This window comes from Bombina bombina, chromosome 2 (genome assembly GCF_027579735.1).
Source record: "Bombina bombina isolate aBomBom1 chromosome 2, aBomBom1.pri, whole genome shotgun sequence".
Classification (NCBI taxonomy): domain Eukaryota; kingdom Metazoa; phylum Chordata; class Amphibia; order Anura; family Bombinatoridae; genus Bombina; species Bombina bombina.
The window spans coordinates 428183145-428194683 of NC_069500.1; the positions used below are offsets into that span (position 1 = coordinate 428183145).

At 37.7% G+C, this 11539-nt stretch overlaps 1 protein-coding gene across 1 annotated transcript in view; it reads left to right on the top strand.

Annotated features, from left to right (window-relative positions):
• GGT5 (gamma-glutamyltransferase 5) overlaps positions 1 to 2584 on the top strand; it is a 134627-nt gene extending 132043 nt beyond the window's left edge. The window contains 1 exon segment of the mRNA XM_053699795.1: positions 2315 to 2584. Coding sequence (XP_053555770.1) covers positions 2315 to 2461 — 147 coding nt within the window. The 3' untranslated portion in view covers positions 2462 to 2584.
• The last annotated feature ends 8955 nt before the right edge of the window (positions 2585 to 11539 follow it).

The following is an 11539-nucleotide window of genomic DNA, read 5'->3' on the forward strand; positions in this document are numbered from 1 at the left end:
TTTTTTATTTTAATAGGGCTATTAGGTGTAATTAGTTTAAATATCTGATAATTTCTTTTTTTATTTTGTGTAATTTAGTGTTTTGTTTTTTTTGTAATTTAGGTAATTGTATTTAATTTAGGTAATGTATTTAATTGTAGTATAAGGTTAGGTGTTAGTGTAACTCAGGTTAGGTTTTATTTTACAGGTACATTTGTATTTATTTTAGCTAGGTAGTTAGTAATTAGTTAACTATTTAGTAACTATTCTACCTAGTTAAAATAAATACAAACTTGCCTGTAAAATAAAAATAAACCCTAAGCTAGATACAATGTAACTATTAGTTATATTGTCGCTATCTTAGGGTTTATTTTACAGGTAAGTATTTAGTTTTAAATAGGAATTATTTAGGTAATGATAGTAATTTTTATTTAGATTTATTTTAATTATATTTAAGTTAGGGGGTGTTAGGATTAGACTTAGGTTTAGGGGTTAATAAATTTAGTATATTGGGGCAGCGGATTAGGGGTTAATAAATGTAGGTAGGTGGCGGCGATGTTAGGGGTGGCAGATTAGGGGTTAATAATATTTAAATAGTGTTTGAAATGCGGGAGTGCGGCGGTTTAGGGGTTAATATGTTTATTATAGTGGCGGCAATGTCCGGAGCAGCAGATTAGTGGTTAATAAGTATAATGTAGGTGTCGGCGATGTCGGGGGGTGGCAGATTAGGGGTTAATAAGTGTAAGATTAGGGGTGTTTAGACACGGGGTTCATGTTAGGGTGTTAGGTGTAAACATAAATTTTGTTTCCCCATAAAACTCAATGGGGCTGCGTTACGGAGCTTTACGCTCCTTTATTGCAGGTGTTAGGCTTTTTTTCAGCCGGCTCTCCCCATTGATGTCTATGGGTAAATCGTGCACAAGCACGTAAAACCAGCTCACCGCAGCTTTCAGCAGCGCTGGTATTGGAGTGCGTTATGGAGCTCAATTTTGCTCTACGCTCACTTCTTGCCTGTTAAGGCCGGGTTTTTAAAAACCTGTTATACCAGCGCTGTAGGGAAGTGAGCAGTGACAATAACGTTCAAGTTAGCACCGCACCCCTCATAACGCAAAACTCGTAATCTAGCCATTTGTCTTACAACAAGAAGCTTTGCTATCGAATCACCAATAATAGCTAATTATTTTGTAATTTTTGCAAAGTCTTTGTTGCTCTCACAGCTTGATATACAAATAAAATATTAGATTTGTAAACAAAACAAACACAAGTGCTTACTTATCTATTGTGTAATGTGTATTTATCACCATCAGTTACCCAGCCTGCCTTGTGCCTCTTAATAGGAAAGGAAACACATGATAATAATATTGCAAGAAAAGAGCTGACATAAAAACTGATATTTATGAGCAAATTTCCGCCCGACATCTCTAAATGCCGACAGCATACACTGTTGGCATTTAACATTGCACAAGCATTTCTAGTTAAATGCTTGTGCAATGCCACCCCCTGCACATTGGCAACCAATCGGCCGCTAGCAGGGGGTGTCAATCATCCCTACTGTATCTGATCAGGATGATTGCTGTCCGCCTTCTCAGTGGTGGCGGATGAGTTAAGGAGTAGAGGTCATACGACCGCTGCTTCTTAACTTATGTTAAACTGCTGCATGCGCCGCATGTTAAATCGGCCTCATAATGTTAAAAATTGTTCTATTGTCAGTAGTTTGTCAGAGAGAGATAAATCCCACTTGTAAATTATAGTAGGCAAGAAGTGTTTAAGACAGAACCAGACCACATACAGCTTGGGATGTTGTGCAGCAAATCTGGCTCCTGCTTGGGCCGAATATTGGATAAGATTGAGGGCAGTTTAAATGAATTACAGCACATTTGGGTATTAAAGGAGCTAGAGCAGGAAGATCAAGTCGCCATCTTGTAGCCCAGCTGAGACCATGAATATGGAAAAGGCTGTCTTGCTGAATTCTGCAAGTGGCCAACTCAGAAACTTTACTCAATACAGGGTACTGTATATTATGTTTATTTGGGGTGTATGTGATCTGTGTATTGTGTGCATGCAAAGTACGTGCTTTACATTGTGGTTGCCTATTAATGCTTTTTCACATTCTAATGGCTGTACATGCCTGTATCTTTATCCACGGGGGAAGCAACAAAAGAGACTAGCCAGGTCTCCACTGAACTGCAAACAATCACATTTTCCAGCGACCAATTATCTTTTTTACAAGACCTTTATTTTCTTCAGGCAGGGTTCAAACCTGCAATAGGTTCTTAGTCATGCCTGTGCCTGTATACATTACAGTTTTCTCCACCTGTTTTTTCTTCTATTTTAGGTGGTAAAGACAGGACTCCAGGAGAGGGGCCACCAGTCCTATGACAGCCCGTACTTTTTCAATGTGGTGCAGGGAGTGTCCCAGGAAGGATCTTGTTTATTTGCTCACTCAGATCAGAGGAAGGGGGGGATTGCTGCTGGTTACTAGCATCTCCTCCTATAGGCAACTTCCTAACACGATAATGCTGAGAAAAATGTCAATTGTCTCAGGAATACCTCTTTGCCTTTAGCAGGCCGGTGATCTGGCAACATAAAAAAAATGGACTCCTAATCACTTGGTTGATAAGCTTAGATGAAAATGGTGGGTAGCGTTATACTACCCTCAGTGAAGTACTATTAGGGAAGGTGGCTGACACTTATCCCTTATTGCACTGAAAATAGGGTGCCAAACTTTTATATAAAAGATATCTATTTTTTTAATATTTTTGTTGTAATCTGTGAGGCAGCAGATGCTAATATAGGGGATGAATGTACAATTTCTTAACACATGGGGATTACAGATGAATATTGCAGAAGCATTACGGGCTGCATACAAGTGTGTATATATATATATATATATATATATATATATATATATATTAAACACACAAATAATACAATATTTTATAAATATGTGTGGAGGACAAACACCAGATTTAGAAAAGCTTGCATGGTTCCCTCTGTTCGCTACCCACCATCATCACTACAGAGGGCGCTTGTGAATTGTGCTTATCCACTGGAAGTCTCCATTACACACATTCTTGGTTCCATTTCTTTCATAAGGTGGTGAGAGTCCACAAGCCATAACTCCTGGGATTCAACTCCTGGCCACTTAGAGGAGGCAAAGATTCCCAAAGCTCTAAGAGCACTTATTCCTACCCTCCACCCTGGTATTCTAGTCTTTTTTTTGCCTGCATAGGAGGAAGGTAAATAATTGAGGTGCTTCAGATTCTTAATTGAGAGGGGTCTTCAGACCAATTTGAGGTACATTTCCACCTTTAGAGAGCTGCTGATGAGATACAGAGGGGAGATTGGAGTATTGGGCAGTGACATAATCACTCTCAGTGAAAGAGTTAGTCACCAGCGTGCCACAGGTGTTGCAGGAGCCAGTCCCCTAGCCTCCTCCTGTTGGGTTGTTGATAGGCCCCTTACATAGATCCTATGCTGTGACGTACACAGCACTTAATAGGCTCTCTACCGGAACCAGTCTTTTATGCAGCCACTATGTACAGTAGGGGCTAGTTTCCATTGGGGTGGTAATGTTAGGAAACTGGTGGTAAAAACATTTATCTCCATTAAAGTCTATGGATAATTTTTATGTTACCACCAGCAAAGCCGGACTGGAATAAAAAATAGGCCTGGGCATTTTAAGTCAAAACAGCCCACTCCATCCCATTTTTATTTTACAGCCCACAAACACACAATCATCCACGCACACACCACACATACACCACACATACACCCACTCACATGCCTGCACGCACACACCACAAATACACCCACTCACATGCCTGCACGCACATACCACACATACACTCACATTCATGCACATACCACACATACACCCACTCATATAGATTTTAAAAAAATCATATATATATTTATATATATATATATATATATATATATATAAATATGTATTGTAGTATATGCACTCTCACCAACACACTACAACTTGCCAGGGTGCTGTAGCAAGGTATGTAGAAAACGAAAAATAGAAAGCACTCACTGGACTGTAGACAGCAATGTGAATCAAAATTCTATTTGATTCACATTGCTGTCTACAGTGCAGTGAGTGCTTTCTATTTTTCTATATATATATATATGTTTAAACTAGTTTGAGGACAGTGCAAGACTTACAAGACTTATCATTGCTCAACAAAGAAAAGTAGTTAACCCCTTGCAACCTAACCCTGAATCACTACTAAGTGACCTGCACATTTTCCTCTCTTGCTTCCTATTAGGGACCTCACAGACCTGCCACATCTCTCATTGGCAGCTCACATGGTTACCAAGCTTTAATGAATAGATCTTCTATCTCTTCATCAAAAAGGTAATACAAAAATAAGACCAAACACATATGAAATGTGAATAATGACATACAAAAACAATCATATTACCTTGTGATTAGCATTCAACCAAAACAACCTCTGCACCATGGGTCTGTTTTCTTTATATATGTATTTTAATAAATTATATTATAATCTGGCAGAAAAAAATGCCATAAAGCACAAAAGAAAAAGGATCAGGAAGGCACTAAATCAAACAAGATAGTGGTGTTTTATCAAAAACAAGAGGAACATACACTGCTGAGATCAGAATACTTTGCACTTTTAATTGAGCCAGTAATTTTACTTGCATGTCACATTCCCATTCCAAAACATTATGTAAGTGAGCAGTACTTTTGGTAAATAATTACTGAAACAATAAAACCAATCGATCCTCTCTTTGAAACAAAATATCATAACAATCATTTCCCCTATGATATGCACACAAACAAAACCCCAAACTTACTTTGTATGAATTTAAAGACAAGTAGCATGCTGACTCCTGATCCCGCGGCCGCCTGCCTGTTTTTCTTTCTGCACTATCTGCTATTGCTCACCGGATGATTGCCCTGCATCCCTGAAGGCCACTCCAGCCCTGCAGGTTCTGCAATAGTCCTGATCCCGCGGCCGCCCGCCTGTATATCTGGCTGCACTGTCTGCTTACTATTGCTCACCAGATGATTGCCCTGCTGCATCCCTGAAGGCCACTCCAGCCCATCATAGGGCCCGATCGGCGGCCCGCTTGCCCCACAAAAAGATCAGACTGTCACCTGAGTGTAGGTGTCCAGAAGGGGAAGGCTGCCTACAGGCAAGTAATATGCAGATACAGCTCATCGGGACGGTACAGGCACAGCTGAGAGCAAAGCACACCTCTCTAAAAGTTCCTCTTAAAAATCCTGCAATGCGCTCTCACTGGGGGTGGAATTACTGCGCAGGCTTATTGCTCAGGTTGTATAGCCAAAAGCCATTAAATATTAGCGCAACTCTAGCAGAGTTCCAGACCAGAAATAATATGATTGGAGGATTAATTTTTTTCATTTAAATTTGGGGCACTCAGTATGCGCGGCCCACCGGGCATTTGCCCCGTATGCCCTATGGCCAGTCTAGGCCTGTTGCTGAGTGCAACAACCATTTTTCAAATGTCTTATTACTGAAGGATAAAATATATTTATTAAAGGGACAGTCTACTTGAAAATTTGTATTGTTTAAAAAGATAGATAATCCCTTTATTACCCATTCCCCAGTTTTGCATAACAACACTGCTGTATTAATACACTTTTACCTCTGTGATTACCTTGTTTCTAAGCCTAGGCAGACTGCCCCTTATCGCAGTGCTATTTACAAACTTGCATTTTAGTCAATAATCGCTGACTCCTGCATAACTCCACAGGAGTGAGCACAACTTGCACTGTCTAACTGTGAAAAACTGTAAAATTTACTGAGATAAGAGGTGGCCTTAAGGGGCTTAGAAATCAGCCTACCTAGGATTCGCTTTCAACAAAGAACATCAAAAGAACAAAGCAAATTTGATAATAAAACTAATTGGAAAATTGTTAATAATTGCATGCGCTATATGAATCATGAAAGTTTGATTTTTACTTTATTGTCCCTTTGAGTATTATGCCGGGCTGTGTTTTCGTGCAGTGCATTATTATTATTTTTTATTATTACACAAGGAGGTTTTCCTTTTAAAGGACTACTAAAGTAAAAATTAAACACAATTTCTAACATATTTCCAGTTCACATCCATTACCTAAATATGCACAATCTTTTTATATGCTCACTTTTTAAGGCACCAGTTCCTACTGAGCATGTGCAAGATTCTCATAGTATACGTATATGCATTTTGTGATTGGCTTATGGCTGTGAAGGAAAATAAAACTAACTTTGAAATTAGTCAGAAAAAAATATACTATTCATGTGAAATTAAAACTAAGTGCTTATGCATTGTCTTTATATTATGTATGTGTAGAGTATGCTATTCTGCTGTGCTTAGTGGTACTTATTGCATAAAATTGGCTGTTTAATATGTCTTGGACTTTATTCTACAAGGCCCCAGTTACATTTAATTTACTGTTTTTATATGTATTTACAGTATTAAAAAAAAGTGTTTGTCTTCATTTATAATATTTGTCTGTTTATATATTCTGTCATGGAGCATACTGCAATATGGCACCACTACCTTACATTATCCTTTAGAGGGTAGATCCACTTTTATTTTAGGATTATTACCAGTTCATCTTTACAATATAGATCTGAATAGGCATTCTAACAGTCTAATTGTACTCTTGCCTCTAAAGGAATCTCTCCTCCCTCTTTTTCCTGAATACAAGGTAATGCTTAAATGTCACACTACAATACCAGAGAGTGGGAGGGATTAAGTGCTCTTAGAGCTTTGGCAATCTTTGCCTCTTCCTAGTGGACAGGAGTTGAATCCCAGGAGTAATGTCTCGTGGACTCTCACCACCAATTAATTTATCAAGTAAGCATAAATTTAGTTTTTTTTCTTGGGGCCAGAAAAAACAATACAACCAGTTGGCCGTGGCTGACATAGAATAAAAATAATATCTAGAGTTGGAATCGTGCAGTTTTGTATTTGCCACAAACTTGTACTTGCAAATAAAAGATTTATACTGTGAAAAGTATTGTGTGCAGTGGCAGTTCTAGAAATTTAAATTTGGGGTGCTAAAAAAGCTGACGGACATATGAAGCTGCTTGGCAGACTATACTATGCCCTTCACAGCTCAGTAGTGGTGCTTCACATGCATTTTAAGTTTGTTGTAATTATAGTTCAGGATTGACAATGTAAACAGGAGCAGAGAAAGAAGATTCCGCTACTTTACTGGTTGAGTGAAGATATAAAGCAGAAGACAAGAAGATGAAGACAATTAGATGGCAAGATGGTTGAAGATGCCAACATTCTCAAAATGTCAAACATTAAAGGATAACATTTTTATTTTGTATAATAGAAAATTCCCTAAAACTATTTCCCCCAAGACTTTCCCTGTAAAAATACATGTAGCTTGATTCCCGAAGAGCTTGCTTTTCATCAAACTTAGGGCTCGTTTCCATTGAGTCATTAGTAATTTAAGTTGCTGGCAGATTAAAGTAGTTTACGGGTCTATTTTAGTACAAGGTTTCCATTGAAATATTTTGCGCAGTGCGTGCAGTCAGTCTTTTCATGTATGTGTAAGTTAATATTGTGTTAGCACTTCCATCCGATGTCGGATTTCTCGAGAATCACACCTTAACAAGTTTGTTGCTATAGTAACCCGACCTAACACTATAAAAGTTATGTTTGGTGCCTGTGCCTATAATTGCCTCTAGAGAGAAAGACACAGGAGTTATGTAGGTCACAAATCAAAATACAAGATGTGAAAAATATTATTATTTAAGGAAAAATATTTTTATTTTGTTTAATTAAATTTTTAAATTTATTGATAGATGTATTATTGATAGATGTTTATTGTAGATGTCCTAGACATAGGCTTAGTTGGAATTATGGAGATATGTGCTTGATAATATTTGTATATGTAAATACTTATTGATATTTAAATAGAAAAATAACTCTAATTAGTCCTCTGCCTGGGTCAGCAATAAATATTACATATAACAGTAGATTTATCGGGGGGTAGTTATCAAGCCGTCAACCTCAAATACGCTGGAATTCCGCAGTGTATTTGTGGCGAGGCTGATTCGCCTTAGTTATCAAAGGCTCGAGACCGGCTAAAGTAGAATTTAGTGACGTAAGCTTCGATCCGCCGGACTCAGTCCGACACAGATCGATTCTTACGTCACTCCAGATGTTCCGCACACAAGTGCGGCACATTCTCACTACTTTTGCTAGTTATCAAATGACTAGCAGGTACGCTCGGCACTTTTACGGCCCAGCGTACCTGGTTATCAAACCGCTACCCCTGGAGGCGGCGGATCCCATAGGAATCAATGGGAGTCTGACCATAGCGAAAGTACAAGTTCGCTGCTGCTGACAGACATCCCATTGATTTCTATGGGAGCTGTCTACACCTAACATCCTAACATGTACCCCGAGTCTAAACACCACTAATCTGCCCCCCTACACCGCCGCAACTAAATAAAGTTATTACCCCTAAACCGCCGCTCCCAGAGCCCACCGCAAGCTACTCTATACATATTAACCCCTAAACTGCCGCTCCCGGAGCCCACCGCAAGCTACTCTATACATATTAACCCCTAAACCGCCGCTCCCGTAGCCCACCGCAACTATAATAAATGTATTAACCCCTATCCTGCCCCCCCTACACCGTCGCCACATATAATAAATTTATTAACCCCTAATCTGCCCCCCCTACACCGTCGCCACCTATAATAAATTTATTAACCCCTAATCTGCCCCCCCTACACCGTCGCCACCTATAATAAATTTATTAACCCCTATCCTGCCCCCCACTACGCCGCCGTCACTGTAATAAAATTATTAACCCCTAACCCTAACGCCCCCCTAACTTAAATATTAATTAAATAAATCTAAATAATATTTTTATTATTAACTAAATTAATCCTATTTAAAACTAAATACTTACCTTTAAAATAAACCCTAATATAGCTACAATATAAATAATAATTATATTCTAGCTACCTTAGGATTTATTTTTATTTTACAGGCAACTTTCAATTTATTTTAACTAGGTACAATAGCTATTAAATAGTTATTAACTATTTAATAGCTTACCTAGCTAAAATAAACTGAAATTTACCTGTAAAATAAAAACTATCCTAAGTTATAATTACACCTAACACTACACTATACTTTAATAAATTATTCCTATTTAAAACTAAATACTTACCTGTAAAATAAACCCTAAGATAGCTACAATATAAATAATAATTATATTGTAGCTATCTTAGGATTTATATTTATTTTACAGGTAACTTTGTATTTATTTTAGCTAGGTAGAATAGTTATTAAATAGTTATTAACTATTTAATAACTACCTAGCTAAAAGAAATACAAAATTACCTGTAAAATAAATCCTAACCTAAGTTACAATTAAACCTAATACTACACTATCATTAAATTAATTAAATAAACTACCTACAAATAACTACAATTAAATACAATTACATAAACTAACTAAAGTACAAAAAATAAAAAAATAAGTTACAAACATTTTAAAAATATTACAACAATTTTAAGCTAATTACACCTAATCTAAGCCCCCTAATAAAATAAAAAAAAAACCCAAAATAAAAAAATTCCCTACCCTATTCTAAATTAAATAAAGTTCAAAGCTCTTTTACCTTACCAGCCCTTAAAAGGGCCATTTGTGGAGGCATGCCCCAAAAAGTTCAGCTCTTTTGCCTGTAAAAGAAAAATACAACCCCCCCCAACATTAAAACCCACATACCCCTAATCTAACCCAAACCCCCCTTACAAAAACCTAACACTAATCCCCTGAAGATCATCCTACCTTTAGTCGTCTTCACTCAGCCGAGCAGCGATGGAACCGAAGTGGACATCCGGAGCGGAAGAAGTTAATCCTCCAAGCGGCGCTGAAGAAATCTTCCATCCGATGAAGTCATCATCCAGGCGGCGATGAAGAAGTCTTCGATCCGGGCGATGTCATCTTCAAAGAGGCGCTGAAGAGGTCTTCTATCCGGGCGATGTCATCTTCCAAGCCGGGTCTTGAATCTTCCTCCTGCCGACGCGGAACCTCCTTCTTCACCGACGGACTACGACGAATGAAGGCTCCTTTAAGGGACGTCATCCAAGATGGCGTCCCCTCAATTCCGATTGGCTGATAGGATTCTATCAGCCAATCGGAATTAAGATAGGAAAAATCTTATTGGCTGATGGAATCAGCCAATCAGATTGAGCTCGCATTCTATTGGCTGATCGGAACAGCCAATAGAATGCAAGCTCAATCTGATTGGCTGATTCCATCAGCCAATCAGATTTTTCCTATCTTAATTCCGATTGGCTGATAGAATCCTATCAGCCAATCGGAATTGAGGGGACGCCATCTTGGATGACGTCCCTTAAAGGAGCCTTCATTCGTCGTAGTCCGTCGGTGAAGAAGGAGGTTCCGCGTCGGCGGGAGGAAGATTCAAGACCCGGCTTGGAAGATGACATCGCCCGGATAGAAGACCTCTTCAGCGCCTCTTTGAAGATGACATCGCCCGGATCGAAGACTTCTTCATCGCCGCCTGGATGATGACTTCATCGGATGGAAGATTTCTTCAGCGCCGCTTGGAGTATTAACTTCTTCCGCTCCGGATGTCCACTTCGGTTCCATCACTGCTCGGCTGAGTGAAGACGACTAAAGGTAGGATGATCTTCAGGGGATTAGTGTTAGGTTTTTGTAAGGGGGGTTTGGGTTAGATTAGGGGTATGTGGGTGGTGGGTTTTAATGTTGGGGGGGGTTGTATTTTTCTTTTACAGGCAAAAGAGCTAAACGTTTTGGGGCATGCCTCCACAAATGGCCCTTTTAAGGGGTGGTAAGGTAAAAGAGCTTTGAACTTTATTTAATTTAGAATAGGGTAGGGCATTTTTTTTATTTTGGGGGGGTTTGTTATTTTATTAGGGGGCTTAGATTAGGTGTAATTAGCTTAAAATTGTTGTAATATTTTTAAAATGTTTGTAACTTATTTTTTTATTTTTTGTAACTTAGCTTTTTTTATTTTTTGTACTTTAGTTAGTTTATGTAATTGTATTTAATCGTAGTTATTTGTAGGTAGTTTATTTAATTAATTTAATGATAGTGTAGTATTAGGTTTAATTGTAACCTAGGTCAGGATTTATTTTACAGGTAATTTTGTATTTCTTTTAGCTAGGTAGTTATTAAATAGTTAATAACTATTTAATAACTATTCTACCTAGCTAAAATAAATACAAAGTTACCTGTAAAATAAATATAAATCCTAAGATAGCTACAATATAATTATTATTTATATTGTAGCTATCTTAGGGTTTATTTTACAGGTAAGTATTTAGTTTTAAATAGGAATAATTTATTAAAGTATAGTGTAGTGTTAGGTGTAATTATAACTTAGGTTAGGATTTATTTTACAGGTAAATTTCAGTTTATTTTAGCTAGGTAAGCTATTAAATAGTTAATAACTATTTAATAGCTATTGTACCTAGTTAAAATAAATTGAAAGTTGCCTGTAAAATAAAAATAAATCCTAAAATAGCTAGAATATAATTATTATTTATATTG